This window comes from Protopterus annectens, chromosome 6.part0 (genome assembly GCF_019279795.1).
Source record: "Protopterus annectens isolate FY-2018-M chromosome 6.part0, PAN1.0, whole genome shotgun sequence".
In the NCBI taxonomy this organism is placed as follows: domain Eukaryota; kingdom Metazoa; phylum Chordata; order Ceratodontiformes; family Protopteridae; genus Protopterus; species Protopterus annectens.
In genome coordinates this window covers 914,013,529-914,036,028 of record NC_056737.1, presented here as the reverse complement: position 1 = coordinate 914,036,028, position 22,500 = coordinate 914,013,529, and the positions used below count along the sequence as shown (strand labels likewise).

Below are 22,500 nucleotides of genomic sequence, written 5' to 3'. Positions count from 1 at the left end.
AACCCAATCTACCCAAGCTACATGCCCTAGGGACCTTAATCTGACCATAACAATAAACAAGACTTGTTGGAAGAACAGATTCGTGTCCCAGAGAATTCCCATGCTCTGGAATAAGGTCCCCGTATATGTGAGGCAGAGCTCCTCATTAGCGCTCTTCAAGAAGAATCTTGATGAGTGGATGGGGAACAGGAAATTCACCCCAGGAATCACTTCTGTGGCCCTGCTCGACAGAGGCACAGGTAACTAAATCACATGGGAAGTGCAAGCCAAAACACTTTGGCTAGGCTTAATTATGCCCTAGGACCAATAGCCTAGTACCTACCTATGAACCTATGATTGTACTGCAGGTCTCCCACAGATGTATCTAGGCACCAGAAACGCAACTTCAGCCACCCAAACTCACACTCTATGATATTTCTGGTTTGAGCCTGTGCCTCATTATGACATTCTTCAGCAGGTGTGTGCATTTCTAATGGGTGGCATCAGCCACAGTTCCAGTGCATAAACTGCATCCCCCATTAAATGGCCCTGTGGGATATCCCCCCAGTGAACATCTGATACAGTTGGGAGGTGTGCCAGATATGTGAGTCATGTTAACTGCCTGGGTTGTCAGCATGCACTTTCAAGTTGATTCCCTTGGCATTACACATGACTTGACAGTTAATAGAGTAGAAGCCCCTTCTATTTATGTAGGCCCTTCCCTGTTCCTTGGGTGATGCCTTAATTTCTATATGTGTGCAATCTATGGCACCCAGTACTTCAGGGTAACGTACTACAGGGTAGAACTCCTGCATATTTCTGGCCTTGTCCTCAGGAGTACGGGGAAAATATATGTGATCACTGACATGTTGCAGCATAGCATTCAGGAAATGATGGAGGATCCTAGATGCTGATGCCTGTAACATCCCTAGCACGTGCCCTGTTGGTCTCTGAAAGGTACCTGTAGCTAAAATTCTAAGTGCTAAATATACCTTTATCACCACTGGGATGGGTTCCCCTTGGTTTGTCCTTGCTCTGAGTTCAAGATGACAGAGGTTGCAGAGTTCCTGTAGTGTGTCTCTATCCATCCTGTAACCTTCTACAATTTCCACATCATGTAGATTGTGATAAGTTAAACTGGGTCTGAAAACTCTTCTTCTTCTTGGTCTTGGCCTATTAACAGCAGAAGCAGCATAGATTAAAGCCTGTTGCACATACACATTAATTAAAGCAGCAGCCTCTAAAATTGTTTCTGTGTAGACTCCTTTCAGTGGTTGTATTTCAGTAGGGTTTGTAATTCCCAGGAAAAACCACCAGTGAGTCTGCATGGTTATTTTATAGCTAGTTGAATAGCTCCTCCATCTTAGATTGGTTAATTAGTATACAGTTCAGCTTCTTGTGCTGTAATTAGCATGCCTCTGTGTTTACAGTGGTGCTAGCATGTCCACATTGTGCCACACTGCACATATGGTATAAACAGATCATGTAGGTTTGATTGAATCTGGCTGATTGTTTTTAATGAAAGACTTCTCTATGCATGAATTCCTGGTTGTACAATGATTAGAGACCTAGCTAAGCAATAAGATACAATAATTTAGAGGGGACCATGAATTTCCTGACCCATTTTGCATCTATTGTGGTGGTTCACATTGACTAGTATTATGTTCTTTTCTTTTTAATTTAATTTTAATTTAATTTATATTTTATTCAGTCGTATACATGATACGGTGCTCCTACAGTAAATGAGGAAATTCTGAGACAAGAGGACAGTAAATTATTGATTTATTCACAGTTTTTTAATACCTGTTTTATTCTAAACTATACTTATACACCTACAGACAATTCTGAGGCATAACAAATTAGTCTGTTTGCATATTTACTGGCATTATTGTCAACAGGGATAAATAAATAAATGTCTTTGGATGTGATAGATAATCAAACAGAGGAAGGACAAGCACTCTGAGCACAGACTGTACCCCAGACAAAAAACAAACCACAGCACTGAGCACTTTGAGGTAGCAATTCTATTAACAGGCACAAAGTATGTCAAGTTGTAATTCTACCAGCATGTTCCCAGCTCTGTCCTATTTGCTTATTACATCTTCCTTTCATACTGAAAGTAGACTCTAATTTATTTCACTTCACTTCAGCAGCGGCTAAAGAAATCAAAGCTCTTCCTTAATGCTATAGAACCTAAACCTGTATCCACAACATAAGACAGTTACTTAAGTTCCAAACTATCAATGGCAAACCCATCCAACTGTTGTTGACTTCTTCTGTGGTGCTATCTAAATGAGATAATGCACATCAAAGTAATGTCTACTGCTGTTACTGCTGTATCTTGGTGCTACACTTCAGTATGCTTTAATGTTTGATTCCTTCATTAATAGCTTTATCATTAAAACTGACAAGTGACTTTTATTTATTGCATTTGTTTACCAGGAAAGTCCAACTTAGAACAAAGCCAATTTTCTGCTGAGGCACAGAGAGAAACACTCCAGACACATTTTTGTAATATGGGAGAAAACCCACACAAATGCAGGGAGAACATGCAGGCCCTGCACAGAAGGTACTCCAGCTGAGAATCAAACCAGATAACCTCTTGCTGGGAGGCAACAACACTACCACTGCACCATCCTTAGGATGCTCTACAGTACTAAAATAGACATGAAACTCAACCAAGGCTCACACTAACTACAAACAGTTACTTCACACACCAATATATGGATACAGCCTTTTAGCAGCTTACTATAACCTGTTAACAAACTGCTGTCCTTTTGTCTCAAAAAGTCCATCTTTACTATAGGAGCACCATGTTATCCATACCGCTGAACAGTAATGTAAAAATTGAGTTAGCTTCTTATGCACAGAATCCAGAAATCACAGTTTATATATATATATATATATATATATATATATATATATATATATATGTGTGTGTGTGTGTGTGTGTGTGTGTGTGTGTGTGTGTGTGTGTGTGTGTATATAGACAACTCAGGTGCCTGTCCTTGATGCAAAAGGTATGCAATTAGTGTACCTGTTCTATTTATTTTGACATATAATGCCTTGTTTACTTATGTCACTTAAGGATCTCTTCCATGAGGACCTCCGCTGCAAATGTACTCTTGCCTAGATGGACAGTCCTCGTCAACAAAACCTAAGCTATTTATTTATTTATTTATTTGTTTGTTTATTTATTTATTTGACATTTGTTTACCAGGAAAGTCTGACTGGGTCATGAGGTACCCATTTTAAGCAGAGGCCTGGGAAGAAAAGCTCCAGATACATATGGTTAACAGAATGAAAAATTAGACAGACATAATAAAGTCATAACATTCAAGGACAAAATTTGAAAAACTATGCATTAGTTGTCAGAATAAAAACTCAACAGACACAATACAGTGATAGTGTTCAAGCATAAATTATATGGAAAGCCTGATAATAGGAAGATACAGCATTATTTGCATAACAGATGATTATCATAAAGCTTATTAATATTCTAGAAGTCATGAAATATGATAACAGATTATATTGGTTAAGGTGTAGAATAGCACGAGTAGGGAAGGATAGGGTGTGATAGAGGGGATAGATAGTAGGAATATATGTGGAAAAGGTGTGAGTGTAACCTCAGGGGAGTATGTGTAGAGGAAGGGAGGTTAGGGTAAGTTAGTAGTGGGGATAGAGAGAGTAGAGGCAGAAAAAGGTATAACAGTACTTCAGCCTGGGCTCATACAGGAGCAAATCCAAGATTTGTTGAAGTATTTTTTTTACAGAAGCTTTGGAGGAGTGCAGGTTAGTAACAGTTTTGATACTCAAAGAAAGGGAATTCCATAGTTTAGCCACAGAGCAGGAGTAAAGGCTTAGGCCTGGGTTTTTTTTTATAAGTTGTAAGATGTTTGTCTTCAGATCTGAAATATTTGTTTGGGATATAAAAGTTGATTAATGGGCTAAGAGCAGGACAAGCTAGTGGGCTTTGGATGATTTTGTATACCATAGTAAAATTTATGCATTGAAGGTGGAGGGGGAGTTCAAGTCATCTTATGGACTGTAGGGCTTTACAGTGATGAAATAGAGGGATTGCATTTTATGGTAAATTGGCAATTTTGCTAATAAATGCTAAATAAATTCAAAGCATTACATGTAGCAACAGATTCTAAGGTGGGGCAGTAGTCATTACCTATAACATAGATGTGTCAGTGTGTGTTGGATTCAGATTATGCAGGCATAGAGTTTATATGTTCATAGGTAAATATTGTTCAGATTTGCTGTTTGTAATATTGAATAGTATTTTTGTCAGAATGGATTTTGGTTTTAGTAGTATTTCTAAATTGATTGTATCTTTGTTTGTTGGCATCTGTATGGGATTTTCCAGGTTTTCCATGCTTTATCTCTGTTTTTCATGAGCTTACTTTCCTTTGTTAGCCAGGGAGCCTGGTTTGATATAATTCTTTTGGTTCTTATGGGTGAACCTTCATGTAGTATTTTTAGAAATATTATGTTAAATAATGCTACTGCCTCATCTAAGTGGATTGGGGGTTTAGCATTCTCCTGTTTATTACTTTTAAGTTTATAATGAAAGTGTCTTTGTTGAAAGTGAAGAGATTGTGACCAAGGTTATAGTGATGTTGTTTTAGCTCATGAATGTGCCCTGTTATTCCAGGAATAGTGAGGTGGTCAATAAGGGTGCCAGGAATAGTACTGGCATAGCTTATTTTATCTGGCTTATTTGTAAGTATTCAATCTGACATGAGATTCTGATCACTGGATTTGTTGTATCTTAAGAATAGAGATGAGCTGTTTTAACCCATATATGTTGATGTCATTTGTAGAGGTTTTATTGTCTATGGTTTGCCAATCAATATTCATGTCTCATAATACTATGGTTTCTTGAGAGAGTTTGGTTGATATCTAATGGAGAAAATGTTCAGGAATGTTTATGTCATTGCCAGTGGGTATGTAAACACCTTTTATGCACAGGTTCTTTAGTGTGTTGATTTTGCAACAGGATACAAGTATTTTGGCATTATGGCACTGGGGTTTTGCAGGTGTCATGAGATATTTATGTTATTTCGATATTTGATGCATTGTAAAGGGAAGGTACTATAGTGAAGTTGTAGTGGGTATTAATTGTGAGCAATTGAACAGTGTTTGTGTCTAATGAGATAGCTGTTGGATAAGGGATGCAGGTAGAAGTAAGCTATGGTAAGTGCATGAGAGGAAGTAAGTTAGGGAGCAGCATATTTGAGAGGTGTGTTGTAAGTGAGTAGTAAGAGAGAATGCCTATAGCCAGTATTTGCATGTAGCTAATAAGTGATAAATTAAAAACAGAAAGGGTTGCATCATTGATTAATCTATTATTTGGAGTGACAAACTATGTAGGAAGGTAAAAAGAGTATAAAATATTAGGAAGGGAGTGGATAAGTGAAAAGGCAGTAAGGGAACCACGAGGAGAGAAAATTTAGAGGTTGATGTTGGTGTATTTGAGAAGAATCTCATTGTGGAGTTAGTGTATTGAGGTTTGGAGGTAATATGCAATGACTGGGTTGATTGATGGAGAGCAGTGGGTGGATAAGTGAAGATGATAAATGTAGCATATGAGGGGGTGGGAACTGGGGGGTAGGGTAGGGGAGTGACATGAGCCCAAGCCTTAGCAAGGGTTAACATAGTAGATTTCCCTTGCCATAGACAGCAGATTACTGAAAACAATCAATGGAGCCAATGGAAGGAGAGAGTTTAATTCTTAATACACAAGGTGCTAGAAATTTCCTGTCCTAAATAAATGGTGGGTGGATGAAGTAGACACAGACTGTCTTTTGGATGAACTTGACATCTATATGTTTAGGAATGTTTCTTTGACAATTACAATATATAGAAAATTAGTACTAAAGTAAAATGCACCCACTATGATATCCAACAGTATATTTTTGTATATATTATAATCAAAATTAAAGCTCTAAAAACATGAATCCATGAAACACTCATACAAACACAGTTCATTTTTACAAAATACTCATAGCAATGTAGTCAGTGTTTCATAATAGGCAAGCTATGATCTTATTATATTCTTTCCATTTTAATTTAGGTAGTTTTGTGTTTTACTGTTAAAATTCCTGGAATGAAGTTGAACACAGTATGATTAGTCTGTCATCTCCACTGGCGTTTATACATACAGAGAAGGGAAAAAAATGTCCTGTCTGTAAAATCATCTTAACAGACTGTTTTTGATTTCTTGTATATATTCCACATTTCTAGTACTGTAACTGTGTATTCTTAAATGGTCTTCAGGTGTCTGCTGTTACCACACATCAAGTTAACCTTTTGTGTCCTGGATCATAAACTTCCTGTTTCTAACCTGAAATGTTTCTGTAGTATATTAGGACCTATATGACCAAAAATGTAGCCAGCAAACCAATAAATGAAGTTATCCATAAAGAAATGAAGGATCCCAAAGAACACTGTGAACAACACTAATTTATCACATCACACAAGCAACACCATGAAGTGTTCTTCCACCATGGTATTCACCAAAGTTTTCCTTTCCAAAGATAACCACATAAAAACACGAGGTAAATGAGAAATAACTGTACACGCATAGGCACACACACACACACACACACACACACACACACACACACACACACACACACACACACACACACTCCATACACTTCAAAGATAATAAAATCAATGTCTTTAATAAAGACAGTGTTAAAAAGATAAGTATTAAAGTGGTGAATACCAATTGTGATGCTCTCTACCTTAAGTGTAATGCAAGGAGGCAAACATTTAGAAACGTACTTTTCACAGGTGCACACTCCCTGTTCCTCCCAGCATTGTTGCTCTGCTTCCATACTCCCAGTACCTAATTATCCTTTTCCTGAGATTTTGCAACATAACCACATCTCTTGCACCTTGTCATTTATTGTATTAATGGCACTATACAGAGGGAATGTGCATGTATCAGAACAAAAACATTTTCCAGCTAAACAAAAAAAAATGCAGGAAGGTGTGTGTGTGTGTGTGTGTGTGTGTGTGTGTGTGTGTGTGTGTGTGTGTGTGTGTGTGTGTGTGTGTGTGTGTGTGTGTGTGTGTGTGTGTGTGTGTGTGTGTGTATGTGTGTGTATTATGTTAAAGAAACTTTCCATCTAAGCACAGAACATCTAAAAATGTAATCTGAAACACATTTAGTTTAGTTACATCACATCTAAAACTTCATATACAGCAAAGACTCCTCCAAATCTTCTTTTCTGCCCTCCTCAGCATAAAAACACTAATTCCACAATCACACTAAAACAAAAATTATTAGACACCATGAATAACTGATGTTGCACAAACCTGTGGGTGGCATTAGCAAGGTACATATGTTACACTAGATTAATTTTCCCTGTAATTCCTAACACCTTAACATCCTAAGCCATGCCAGAATTAATTGTCTATAGTCTATTACACATTTCTATCAAATATGATTAGTCTAATTGAGTCTTACATTACATTTTTAGAGAATTTCAGTTTAGACTAAATGATGTACATATGTACATACAGGTCTGCTTGACATTACCGCAATGTCAATAGACCAACTTTCAGATTACCCAGACAAGAAAGTCGAAGTTTCATTTAACTGAAACTTCACTTTACCGATATTTAGATGACTAAACGTGTAAAAAGCCAACACTCCAAGCTGAGCAGAACAGGAAATCTTCTCATTTCTGCACTGTAGTGCAATTTCAGAGTAGGTATATTTAAGTTGCAGGGGGTTTGAGGGCACAACCCCCCCCCCCTGCAAATACATTAATTTAATCTATTTTATGATTGTATTTTTTTTTTTAATTTTCTTTCTTGTAACGAATAGTCATGTCACTGCTATAGCTACCATCATGACTATTCAGTGAAATGTTTTGGATTTGATGGTATTGGTTGGTGGGCGGGGTGTAGTACTTAGTTTTTATAGTGTACCATATTGAGGTCTATCAATGTTTTGTACTTTCGGGTTTGTGATAGTTGGGTTTTTGACTTTTCAGGATTTTAAGAGTTGTTTTTTTTTTGGTCTCAGTCTTCTGACTTTCATTTAAATGGTAGCTTGGTCTTGTGAAGTAGACCCGTACATACATACATACATACATACATACATACATACATACATACTTGCATGTATTGCTTGGTATGGCAACTGGTCCACCATAGACCACATATCCCTCCAAAGTATGGTGAAAGCAGTAGAAAAGATTACCAGGACCACACTACCATTATTTCAAGATTTGCACCAGTCTCGTTGTCTCAACAGAGTCAGGAAAATAGTCATGGACTGTACTCACCTTTCACCTGGACTGTTCCTGCACCTAACATCTGGGAGACATTATCATAGCATACATTGCAAAATGACCAGATTAAGCAGAAGCTTCTGTTCCCTGGCCATCAGACTACTGAACTCCAGTAACAACGTACATCTTGCTTGACATCAAGGACAGTAGGTAATATGACGAGTGAGAAGCATATTTCCATGCAATAACCTTAAAAGGTCTTAAATATACTATGCAATTAATCTAACAGAGTATAATCTTATTTCTGTGCAATATCCACTGATGCTAAAACAGCATCCTGTACAATAAGTAACAGCTGTGACATTTTTGTTGTCTTAGATTAGTGCCAACATAATCCTGTGCAATAAGAAGTCGCTGGGGAATTCTGTGTAATAAATGCCGTGTCTCTTTAGCTTAGCAAATGTCTGTTGATATGTAAAACAGCAAATATTATGTAGTAGGAATGTCTGAATGTAGTAATGTGAATTGTTGTATGTGTTACATATTTGCACATAAAACTTGGAGTAACGTAATTTCCCTCAGTTGCACTTGTTGTGGAGTCTGAATGACAATAAACTTTGCTTTGACTATGACTGCATACACAAATATAGACATGTACATATATGTATTAAACCTTGTTTCTATATTTCTAAGGCCAGCATATATTTTCCAAACATATAATTTAATGCATTTCAAAATACATTCAATAAGGCCATTGTGTAAATATATGTCATGTGACAACAGGCTTGCTTCATGATACTTCAACCTTAATATTTTAGTATTTTGTTTTGTGTTCACTTCAGTAGCAGACATGTACAGGTTCATTTAATAATAATAATAATAATAATAATAATAAACAAATAATTTCATAAATGTTTATTTTCAACAAATAGCAAGTTACAGTTTAAAGTTTGGAAGGGCTCCAAAAAATTAGGACTACAGAAAAAGTATCTAATTATTTAGAAAAAAATAAAGATAGCTATTACTTCTGATATATATTATTAAACAGTCTTGTAACTGTTTGTATTTTTCCCAACCCTAAGAAATGGTGTTAGACTACATTAGAAGTACATATAATGAACCAGAGACCCTTCCCACGAGTTACAAAATTAGAATGCGAAACACTCATACACACTTTATAGTCAGTCATGCCTGATGCAAAGTATGTTACATCTTTTATAAATAATTAAGAAAAGTATTTATTAGTTCTTGGTTTAATGGTGCACTGTACTCCATCACGTGGTTTGAGAGTCCCAGCATCCATAATTTCATATGATTGGCCGGAAACATACTCAAATTCATATCTTTGTAACAGCTTTGCCAGAATCACTTTTGCTTCCATCTGTGAAGGAAAGAAAACATGTATTATTCACAGTAATACAGCAGTCAGTAATGAATGCAATTACTACCAGATAATGATTTGTCTGTTAGAAGGTGGTAAAGCAACAAGTACAGGAAATACAACTTATTTAGATCAGCTGAAAAATTATTTTATTCTGACATGAAAATGCATGATTTCAACTTGGAATATATTACCACTGGCATTTAATTTTAAGAGTTTCATAATAAAGGTGTGCGCGTGTGTGTGTGTGTGTGTGTGTGTGTGTGTGTGTGTGTGTGTGTGTGTGTGTGTGTGTGTGTGTGTGTAAAACATTGTTTTTACTCCCCCAATATAGGAGGCTATGCCTTCCACACCCCTGGTAATTATATATACTAACACCAGGATCACACTATCAATGGGGAAAGGGAATATTCCCCTACCCGAGGACCATTGATCCTGCACACTTGTTGTTTAACTGAGTAGGTACACCTATGTGTGTATGTATATATATATATATATATATATATATATATATATATATATATATATATATATATATATATACACACACACACACATATATATATATATATATATATATATATATATATATATATATATATATATCTAGGTTTACTATCATAACATTGAAGTTGTGCACATAAACCTATCATATTTGTGATTCACATCTCTGAAGTTCACAGCAGTAAACCATTTGTAATGCTGAAAGTACTTCAAAAGTCGAATTCGACTTAGTTGCAGTACAAAAGCTACAACAGCAAGCAGTACACACCACACCACAGCCATACTACTAACACTCATATGTTTTGCTGCACGCCCCACATACCCTGCCACTTATATATGCCAACTCCGAGGTGGCACTACAGTGGGGAAAAGGGTAATTTCCCGATCCCCACTGTACTGCGAATGAACCTTACCACATTTACATCACCGATGATGACTGTGCAAATGCACTTTGCATTCACTAAAGCATTCCCTTGCACTTATGCAGGTTAGATGAAACAGAATGACCCAACTGTTAGCCGGCATTCTGAGTTTCGTCTAACCTGCACTCGAGATTCTAATAGTAAACCTATATAGATATATATATATATATATATATATATATAGATATATAGGTCTATCTGAAAATGCTGAAATTGCAGAAAGCTGACAACGAGAACACCAACACCGAAAGACTGACAACGGAGAAGACCAACAGTTGAGAATCCCGATGCTGAGAACACTGACATGTTAATGTAAGTGTGCGATAGGGACGGACATTGGGGTCAGGGTGTGGGTAAGGTAAGTGTGTGATAGTGACGGACTTGAGGGTTAGGGGTGGATTAAGTGAGTTAGGGTTAGGGTGTGGGTAAGGTAAGTGTGCGATAGTGATGGACTTGAGGGTTAGGGGTGGATTAAGTTAAGGTTAGGGTGCAGGTAAGGTAAGTGTGCGATAGTGACGGACCTTAGGGTTAGGTTTTGGGTTAAGATTAGTGCATAGATAGTTGTGTATGTAAGTTTTAGTGTAGGTTTGTAAGGATTTTGGTGCGCTTGTGTTGTGTGTGTATTTTTCGGGAAAGGAATTTGTTTTGTTGATTGTCAGGCATGTAAAGTTTCATGTTTTTGAACTTTTTTTTTGTTTTTTTCGTGTCGGTTATTTCGTTGTTGATGTTTTGGCGTGTCGGTGTTATCAGGTAGAACTATATATATATATATATATATATATATATATATATATATATATTTTTTTTTTTTATAGGTTTACTATCAAAATTGTGAGTGGCACTTACGTGAACCACCTTGTGTGATAGAATACTTGTTTCCAAAGTCTTGTAATGCCAATCTGCACATTTCCAAATACATGTTAGTGAACATTACTGCTCATTCAGTCTTATGAGGTCAATGTTATTATTGGAGATCACACTACAGTGGGGATCAGAAAATGTACCCATTTTCTCACTGTAGTACAGTCTCAGAGTTGGTAAATATAATATGCAGAGGAGGTGCAGGGGGACTATTCCCCCTGAAAAACAGTAAAAACTTGTGATGTAGAACTAAAATTCTCATGGCACATTAAACAGAATAGCCTGGATGTCTGACAAAACCTCCTACTATTTCAAATAACATAGAATGCAGATGTCAGAGAAATGATGTTTGGGAACAGAGGAAGTTGTCATGGGACAGCTTTAATGGTGGGGTGGGGGGGAGAAGCTGGGATGTAAGGAAGTAGGTAAGATGGGAGTAAGAGAGTGGGTAGGGATCAGGTAAGAAAGGGTTATGTAAGTTGGAAGCTAGGGGAGGAAGTGTCTTTGGATTAAGGGGTGAGGCTTGAAGGCTTTTGAGGTGGGAGTTTGTGTGGGAGACACATTTTTGGTGTGATCTTGTTGGAAGCAGGATCACATCCCATATGACCTGAGGTGGGAATAAGGTAGTCCTTGGGTGGTTGTAAGGCAGCATGTGAGTACAGTTTCTTTGGGCAGGAGAGTTAGACATGCTGATGGATAATGGCATATATATATATATATCTATATCTATATATATATATATATATATATATATATATATATATATATATATTTTTTTTTTTCTCTCTCAGGGGGGAAAGCTTAGGGCTGTTGTGTAAGGGAGGGTGGGGACAGGGGTAGGGGGCATTGTAGTGTGTTATATAAAAATATATATATATATATATAAAAAAAGAGAGAGTGAACAGTGCAAGGGGGGTTGAAGTATTCAGGGCACCATAGCTAGGGAAGAGGGGAGGGTAAGCAGGGTCATGAAACTGTATATTCATTGTGGGTGGTATAGAGGTAAAGGACTTATGGTTGGTGGTAAGTTACATAGGTCCTGCAGCTGTGTATTCCACATTGGTGGATTGTTTCCTTGTGTTGCGAGGTTGAGAGATGGCGGCGAGTTGTTGCAGCGGTTGGTTTTCAGGTTAGCTTTCATTGGTCGTCATTGTGGTGTTGTTCTCGTTTTTGTAGTTCCTTTCTGTAGGTAGGGATAATGTTTATTAATCCGTCGTTTGTTTCATTGGTGGTGGTGGCGTTTTGCGAGCTTTTGTGGGCCATTAATGGCTGGTTGCGCATGCCCAGCAAGGGGGTCCATTTTTAATTTAAAAAAAAAGTTTAAATTAATTAAATTATACTTTCTGCTGACGTTTTGTAGTTAAGTAGTTGTTGGTTGTGGGGAATCATTGTCGAGTTGTTGCATCAGTGGGATAGTTGTTTCCCTGATGGTTCTAGTGGTGCAATAGTGCAGCTGCAGCAATGCGTGCTCCTCTTTTGAGTGGAACTGGGTGCATGCGCAGTCTCGCCAAGGATATGCGGCTTTATTAAATAATAATAAAAAAAAAAGGGGGGGGTATAAAGCACATGCAAGGGTGAGCGGTCCAGAAGAGGAAGATGGGCACTGCTACCGGAGGTAAGCTACAGCGGCATGTGTTGTGAGGGAGTAATGCTTGCCGTTAGGACACGCTGCTGCCTATATTAGAGCTTTTGATGCCATACCTCTCAACTGTCCCTGAGTTTCAGGAACGTCTCTGATTTTGACTTAGATTTAAGCTCTGTCCACCGTAATCCCTCCTGACACTGGTGCCTTTTGGACAAAGGGTGGTGACTTGTATTTAGTAAATAGTGGCAATGATTAAGAGTTACAGACTTATTTTACTTCAGGAAATGTGTATTCTCTTATTTTATTAATGCCTGAAGTTGATAGAACTAATATTTTAAAAGTGTCCCTGCTTGTCCCTGAATTTTTCTCGATTTGTCCCTGATTCTGTAGAGATTTGTCCCTGATTGGTTGAGAACTATATCTGATGCTTATTCTCATAGTGTGTGTGTGTGTGTGTGTGTGTGTGTGTGTGTGTGTGTGTGTGTGTGTGTGTGTGTGTGTGTGTGTGTTTGTGCAGGGCCTCCGAGAGAAAATCCAGGCCCCGGTACAAAGAAGGTGTGTGGGCCCTTATACAAAATTCTACACACACATGTAAGTGTATATTATTATTTATTTCTAACAATCATAAATTACATTGATACATTTAGATAAGTATGTATAGGTATAAATGTAATAATAAGGTAATATATTTATAATAGTAAAAGACGTTTACAATAGCATTTATTGTCTGCCGAACAAAGGTGCTTTCCTGGTCTTTTTCCTAGCGAATCTCCGAATTACATAATCAAAATTAATCTGTTTTGCTAGATCGGACTCAATACTGAGTCTTGATAAATCTACTAGTCATGCTTGTGACATAGTGGATCTTAGAAATTTTTTTACCAGCTTTAGCTTGCTGAATGAGCGCTCTGCAGAGGCGACAGTGGCAGGAATTGTCAATAGAATACACAGACTGATGCATATATTTGGAAAGAGTCTTTCCAGTTTGTACTTTTTCAAGTAATTCAGCAGCTCCAATGGACTCAGCAGGTTCTCTCCAAAATTTGATCAATGAACAGCTGGCAGATAACTCATCTCCATTACAAGATCTTCACTGATATCTGCAGGATATTGATTTGCCAGTGATTTTGATTTTTCTTTTAGCTCATCTACAGAAATTATTAGGTACTTCCAAAGGAAACTGAACTTCTCAGAAATGTTCACTGCAGCATTGAAACGACTGTGAGTCCACCAATAACATTATCCAACATTACATAGAAACAGACTTTCTGAAATCCGCTTCTTCAGGGGAGTCATCCGTTTCATGTTGTTGTGACAATTTGGCATCTTTACCATGGAACCTCCTTTTGCATTTTGCATCACCACAACTTCCAGATAGTTTAATTTCTATATGTAAATTGAAAGCAACATGCTTAGGTTCACTCCACACACTTTTCCAGCTGTTGCGGAGATCTGTCAGTTCTGAAATCAAGGTTTTTATGTTCAACACTTCAGCATCTAGTGTTGCATTTCTGGATTGGATAACTGTTACAGATATCAACTGGAACTAATATTTTGTACCATACAACAGACATTATCACACAAATGAATGATGTCACATAAGACAAAGCTCCATTAATCTCTGTTCTTGTTTTGGCAGTTAGGTTCAGCTTCAAGAGGTCTTCTAATGCTAATTTGATGCCAGGCAGATGGGCTACAAAGGGCTTCACACTTTCAACATGGTCTGACCAACATGTGCTAGATATGCCATGAAGAGAACAGCCAATATGATTCTGCAAAATTTTCCATCGATGTGGACTAGAGCTAAACAAGTTATAAACAGTTTGTATAGTTCCAAAGTATGTTATGGTATCAGGAATACATTCTGCAGCATCATTTCCACAAAAATTGAGTGTGTGGCATCCACATGGACAAAATATAGCAGTTGGACATTGCTCAAGTATTCTTGCTTGTACACCTTTATATTTTCCTGACATGTTGGCTGCATTGTCATAACGCTGTGCTCGGCAATCAGAGAGTGGAATATCATGTTCGTTCAATGTATCTACAATCATCTGTGCTATGTCAGATCCAGTTTATGTCAGATCCAGTTTTGTCACTGCACTCAACAAATTTCAGAAATCTTTCTACAATTTCAAACTGAGATTCATTTTGAATTACATAACGTAGCAGGAATGTTGTCTGCTCAACATGAGATGCATCCGGTGTGGAATCAGCTATCACTGCAAAGTATTTGCAGTCTTTCTGTCCTGCAAAATGTGTTGTTTCACAAGTTCATAACATTCAGCAATTAACTCATTTTGAGAATCAGCAGAGAGATAATGCACTTGAAGTAATTCTCCCTTTTCTTGTGACTCTTTAACTTGCAACACATGTTCTTTTAGAATTGGATCTCAATGAGACAACAACTCTATTAGCCCTCAAAAACTTCCATTGTCCTTGTCACCAATGCACTGTGAACTACCACGCAAAACAAGCCCACGTTCTCCAAGGAATAGAATAGCATCAATGATTCGTTTCATAATGTTGTACCACCTGACAGATTCTGTTGCAATTGATGCCTCTAAGAGACTTTCAATGCCCTTATCAGAAGATAGGCGTCTTTCTAATTCTCACCAAGCCAGATAGCATTGCCCATGACTATTGCTTCTCTCATGTTCTCGGCTGCGACTACATACGTTTCACCACTTTCCAGCAGCTGACCATCCTTCTGATGATGCAAGCATAGACTTGGATGCAGAGCTAATGTTGCAACACAGATTGTTCCTCAATAATTGGCAGGGAAAACAATACAATGCTTGTTTAACATCACTCCAGACAAGCCAATCTCAGACATATTTCTCACCATTCAAATTTTGAAATGTTAGTATGCTTTCTGGAAAAACTTGGTTATTCATATCTTTGGGAAATGTTTTAGGATTGCCAATATGGCCTTTCATAACAGTTTTCTATATCCAGCTGAGAAGGAACCTCTGTTACAAGAAGTCCAATGTCTATTCCAATGTTACTCTTTTCTTCACCATGGCCAGATTCTGTAGACATTGACATACTCATTGCCTCACTTCCCTTTTCATCACTAACATTCACATAGCCTCCGTCCTCCAAATCCACATTCCCGTCATCCACCTTTTGTGCAAGAATCACATTAGGATTTACTTGATCTGATGTTTTTTGAAAATCCAAACTGGCTTCATGAGATTCTGTCCTTTGTTTCAGTTCTGAATTTGGCTCACCTTGTTCTAAATCTAAAGTTTCATTTTTGTCAGCTTATCTTGTTTTGCATTTAACACCAAATTGAAAGAGTGTTTGCAGGCCTTTTTTATTAATCTCATCACGTTTTTTATTTTTCTTTACATTTTTGAGCTCCAGATTTTTGAGATGACATGTTTAAGGTCGGTATCTGAAATGAAATATAGAACATAGAAATTTGCTGTATTGCTATTGAGAATTTTGTTAGTGGTTCTAAAGTTAGGACAATATTTATTGCTATTGACTTCAGCTAACTGTCAAGCCGTTTATAGTCTCGAATCTCTTGATAATATAGACAAAAAGGCACGTGATGTCAGTGGGTCCTTTAGGCTACAATTACAGCATTTACAGGGAACTTTACCTGTGAAATTATTTCTTCCTTCGCTTTCCTGTAAAGTCTTCTTTGCAGTCCACGATGAATCAGCGTGGCTCGTGTCCCATTTTCTTCTTCCTCCTGGGATTCGTCGGGAAAGCAAGGAGAAGTAATTCGAGCAATAAGGTTGATGTCTGAAGCTAGGAATGAACATGCGAGAACACTCGTTGATAGTCACTTTCACAAGTTTTTGTCAGTTGAATCTTGAATGCACCATATTATGTCACTCAAAAGTATTTTATCATTGTCACAGCCTTCTATTGCTTCGAGCTCACTCAACGCTTCGCGATCTTGTACCCGAACGTTCTCGTGCCATTCTTTGCATTAGTTTGTTAGGACGTCTCCTTCTCGAGACAATGACACGTTTTGATTTTTATGATGTTTCTTGGGCTTCATTGGGCCCCCTTGAGCTTCATAGGCCCTGGAACGATGTACAGTCTGCACCCCCCTCTCCTCGGGCCTGTGTGTGTGTGTGTGTGTGTGTGTGTGTGTGTGTGTGTGTGTGTGTGTGTGTGTGTGTGTGTGTGTGTGTGTGTGTGTGTGTGTGTGTGTGTGTGTGTGTGTGTGTGTGTGTGTGTGTGTGTGTGTGTGTGTGTGTGCACGCGTGCATGTGCTATGGAAGAGAAGTGCAAACAGATTTAGTCATTGTGTTTTAAATTTCATGAACTGCTACTTTTAGATAAACTAATTACATTTAAGTTAGATATTTTGCATTTGGTGCCAAGAGGTGGAGAGTTATGGTGGGCGGGTGGGAGCTGATAGCAGAGTGCTTGGCAGAATTTTTCCCTTCATTTACAGTTGTTCATTTCCTTTTCAGGTTGTGCATTCAGGGTGAATGGCGATCATGGCAGAAGTGTTGAAGCAGAAGTTGGCCAGTATCATGGCACAAGTGGAAAACTTGTTTAGAGAGATGCCTAATAGTGTTCCAACGACCAGCACGCAGGGTCCAAAGACTGAAAAGAAAGTAGCAGATGGGGACCAGAACTTGGACATTGAGAGCTAAGAGATCCAGACAGATGACAACACAGAGGACAATGGAGGTTGAGATGCCGGTGGCAGCAGATTCAACCCCAACAGGCTTTGTGGGGAAGGAGCTCTAGGTGCAGTTATGGGGAGTGACTGTTCAGCGTTAAATGGGGGTGTACAAGGCACTGTGTTGAGTAGGGGTTTGGAGGTCCTAGCCGATCATGATGTGAGTTTTGATAATACCTTTTTGCTGTTGGAGGAGGATTTGGAGCTTGGATTAGAAAAGGTAGAGTCAGAATTTGGGTCGTGGCCGGGGGATTGGTTGGTGATGCAGGCATTACAGCAGGAGAGTGCACCAATTCTGTTAACTCCGCACATATCGCTGGTAGTGAAGGAGAAGATTTTGAAAAGGGAATTTATTGATATTTTTGAGTTAACCGATGTGGATGGGGTTCAGTGTTTGATGGAAGCAGAGATGGCAACTGGGAAGGACCTGTTGGTGGCACTGCCAGCTATAGATCGCAAGTGGGTGGGGAGGCTTTGGCAGAGGACATGGGATAATTGGGTATTGGGATTTATATACTAAATGGCAGTGTGTTTGAAGAGGGATAATTCATTGGCCCTTCTGCACTTGGCCTATTTTTTGACTATACAGGAGGCAGAGGGGTTACGACCAGGTAACACATGCCTTTGGTATGATCAGAAATTTCATAAACAAAAGGCTGTTGACAAATCCATGCATTGGGAAATAAGACACCCAGATATTTGCGTTTCTACCATGATGGAAATCTTTGGGTTGGATAATAGAGTGGCTCAGCCAGCGGAATGGGGTATGCCGGGCTTTTAATGCAGGGAGGTGTTCATGGGTAGGCTGCAGATTTGCCCATGCTTGTGGTAAGTGTATGGGGGCACATGCAGCTACGCAATGTGGTAGGGGCAGCAGTCAGTTTGGTGGTCAAGCGTCCTATTTTATGGTTCCAAGAGGTTGGGGTGGACCTCACATGGCACTGCAAAGTGTACATGGCAGGGCTAATTTTCATGGTCAATGGGGGGGTCCTTTCATGGAGGTAGTGGACACCCAGGGGACCCATTTACCTATTATGGTTCAGGTTTTGAAGGAGTTGCTGGCACACTATCCACTGCCAGCTGTGGCTGGAAATTAATTGAGGATTTTTCCAGGGGGTTTTCGATTAAGTCTGCTTTGGTATCTACTTCTCTGAAGTGCAGGCTAACACAGAAGGTCTTTGGCTAACAAAGTTTGCAGATGACTGCAAACTAGGAGCCATAATCGAAACTCCTAATGATGTGGACAAACTACAAAAGGGCCTCACTGAGACAGATACCTGGTGTCAAAGCCATGGCCTGAAGCTCAATGCCAAAAAGTGTATTGTCATCCCCTTTGGTAAAAACTCCATACCCATGAACTACTACATAGCTGGTAGTCTACTTAATGCCGAAAATATGATAAGAGACCCTGGGACACAGGTGGACAGTAGTCTCTCCTTTGATAATCACATCACCACAGTGGCCAGGAAATCCTTCTACGTGGCTCATCTCATCACAAAAGGATTCTCATCCAGAAAAAAAGAGGTCATTGTTCCCCTCTACTCATCACTCATTAGACCCATTATAGAGTACAATGCCCTTTTTGGTATGTACCTCACAAGACATCTATAACAACTGGAAAGACCACAGAAATACCTCACAAATAGGATTACTGGCCTCAAACAGATGCCCTACGCAGACCGTCTAAAAAAATTAAAGCTTTACTCCATCACATATCGCCTACTCAGGGGCGATCTCTGCCTAACATACAAAGCTATGTCAAACCCAGAGCTGTTGGACATGCTCCACTTCTGTGGCTCTGCTTGACAGGGGCACAGGAAAATAATTTTCTTGGGTGGTGAAAGCCAGGGTACATTTTTTGGCTAGGCTTATATAGGACCTAGGGCCAATAGCCTAGTACCTACCTATGAATCTATGAACCTATGGTGGGTGATGGTAAGGTGGGAAAACATTTGAAGTCTGTGCGAGGGAGGGAGGATGTGTTGTGAGCCTTGATTGAGAAGAAGTGTCAGGTGGGGAAATTGTTGGGCCCATTTTATTGGCCGCCTTTTACTCAATTTAAGGTGTCACCGTTGGGTTTGGTTCCCAAGAAAATGCAGTGTGAATTTCATTTAATTCATCATTTATCTTATTCTGAAGGCAAGTCTGTTAATGATTTCATCCCAGGGGAAGAGGTTAAAGTGATGTATGCATCCTTGGATGATGCGGTCCGCATCATTGCAAGTTTTGATGATTCTTGGCTGGTTAAGATAGATATTGAGTCAGTCTTTCACTTGTTGCCAGTATGGGAGAGGGATTGGCCATTACTGGGCATGGCGGTGGCTGATAGTTTTCATTTTATTTTGACACTACCATGCCTATGGGGTGTGTGGTGGCTTGTTCTACTTTTGAGAAGTTTAGCACAACACTGCACTGGATATGGCAACATAGGGTAGAAGGACAGCAAGCAGTACACTACCTAGATGATTTTTTTGTTAGTGGGTGAAGGAAGAGAGGGGGGCTCAGGTGGCGATGCATGAGTTTGTGAGGATGTATGAGGTCTTGGGAGTTCCTCTGGCTAAGTATAAGTTGGAAGGTCCGGCGAAGGTGCTAGATTTTTGGGTTTGGCAGTGGATGCAAACCAGGGTTTGTTTCATTTGCCGGAGGAAAAGGTGGTTCGTCTGTGGGAGAAAATCACCTGGGTGAAGTCCAAGAACAAGGTTAGTGTGAGGAAGTGATGAAATTGTTGGGTTTGATGAACTTTGCTTGCAGAGCAGTGCATCCGGAGTATACCTTTTGCAGGTTGGTGGCTTTTCTCTGGAAAGGAGGGAAAAGTAGGCACCACAGAGTAAGGGTCAGTAAGTTAGCACAGGAGGATCTAGCTTTGTGGATGCAGTTTTTACATCAGTTTAATGGGATCACATTTTGGCAGTTGGATTGGGTAGCTCAAGGGGATCTGCAGTTGTTTACAGACGCGGCTGGGGGTTTGGGCATGGGAGCTTATTTTGTGGGGGAATGGTTCTTGGTACCTTAGCCTGCTCATTGGTCTGAAGAATGGAAATGGGACATTGCATTTTTGGAGCTGATGCTGATTTGGGCAGCTTCAGTGTTATGGCAGGATCGTTTGAGGGAAAGGAAGGTGGAGTTTAATTCAGACAATAGTGTGGTGGTGAGAGTGTTACAGGTTAAGATGGCTAAATCCCTTTGATTGTTATTGGTGCTTCATAAGATAGGGTTGCAAAGCTTGTTGATTAACTTTTCATTTACAGGGTTGCATGTGTCAGGGGTTAAGAACGAGATAGCTGACAGTTTGTCTTGTTTTCAGTTTTGCCAATTTCGGCAGGTGGCTTCAAAAGCAGCAAGGCACCCCTCAGTCATACCAGATGAGATTTGGCAGATTGGACAGTAGTGACTGGCAGGTTGGTGCAACAGTCAAGGGCAGTATCTACAAGGAGAGCTTACGGTAGAGCATTGTATGATTTTGACAGCTTTGTGCGGCAGCTACCGGAAGAAGAGTGTGATTGGTCAGAGAGTTTGTTGCTGCATTATTTACCCATGCTGAGGAAGCAGGGTAAGGCAGTTCAAATGGTGAGGGCGGTGTTGGCAGCAATTGGAGTATTTGTTCGCTTGGCCAGACTGGAGGACTGGACTAGATCATGGATGGTAGGGCAAGTATTGAAAGGTTGGGGTAGAGTTGATGGTCCTGCTACAGATAGGAGATGGCCGGTGACTATGGGGATTTTAAGACTGTTGCTAAAGGGTTTAGGTAAAGTATGTGGATGTTTGGAAGACTATATGATGTGGCATATGGCAAGTATATGGATGTATTGTGGGGCTTTTCATGTATCTGAGTTGTTGGGTTGCTTGGGGTGGGATAATGTGCTTATACTGCCCAGGCTGGTGCATATCAGGCCAAGGTCATCGAAGACAAATCAGGAAGGGAGAGGGACACCTATAGTTTTGGAAGAGGTTAGGTCAAGCTGGAGGTGTCCGGAGGTGTAGGGAAAGAGGTTGTGTGGCTAAAGGAGGTAGAGTTCAGGGATTAGTTTTTACATCGGTAAGCAGTAGAGTGGTGACGGCTGAGCAATTGGACTTAATTATGAGAAGGGCTCTTAGCAGTGTTGGTTTAGAAGGGGGCAAGTTTTCTTCTCATTCTTTCAGGATGGGTAGGGCATCTGATTTAGCAAAAGGAGGAAGTTCAATTGAAGTTATCAAGAGGGTGGTGAGCTGGTCTTCTAATCCCTTTTTGACTTATATTAAGTAAGTCAGTATAATTGAATATATATTTTTTTTTTAGGTGAAAGGAGAATCATCATCTTAGGTCATTCTTTCGTATATTGGGCAGCAGGTGTGCAGCTGTTAGATGCAATGGAATGAATCTGGGCTTGGAACGTTTCGGATTGAAGGTTACCTGGCATGGTATTAGAGGTTTGATGTGGAGTTGGATACTGCAGGTATTTACCATGTTGCAGAGTCAGTGGGGACTGACGCATGTTTTGTTGATTCATTTAGGAGAGAATGATTTGGGTAGGATTCCGAAAAAGCGGTTGGTTTATCTCATTTGTGAGGGTGTTTTAGCTTTGAGGAGGCTTTATCCATCAGTGGTTTTGCTTTGGTCTGAGATTATTCACAGGCTGGTTTGGAGGGAGGCTAAAAATTTTCTGTGTTGGAGAGGGCTCAGAAGTATGTTAATTTTACTTTGACGAAATATTTGAAAGACATGGGGGTGCGTACTATCTGGCTTGTGGAATTTGAGGACAGGGACCCCAGTTGGTATAGGGCTGATGGGGTTCATCTTAGCGAATTTGGTCTTGATATGTTTAATTTAAATTTAGGTTTAATGTTGGAAAGTTTAGTGAAAGGGGGTATGGTGTGAG

At 39.4% G+C, this 22,500-nt stretch overlaps 1 protein-coding gene across 1 annotated transcript in view; it reads right to left on the bottom strand.

The window, feature by feature from the left end:
- Positions 1–9,137: 9,137 nt before the first annotated feature.
- The window catches only part of LOC122804601 (cholesterol 24-hydroxylase-like), a 730,604-nt gene continuing 717,241 nt past the window's right edge, over positions 9,138–22,500 (bottom strand). The window contains exon 15 of the mRNA XM_044074564.1: positions 9,138–9,618. Within this exon, the coding sequence (XP_043930499.1) occupies positions 9,463–9,618 (156 nt within the window). The 3' untranslated portion in view covers positions 9,138–9,462. The remainder of the gene's footprint in view (positions 9,619–22,500) is intronic.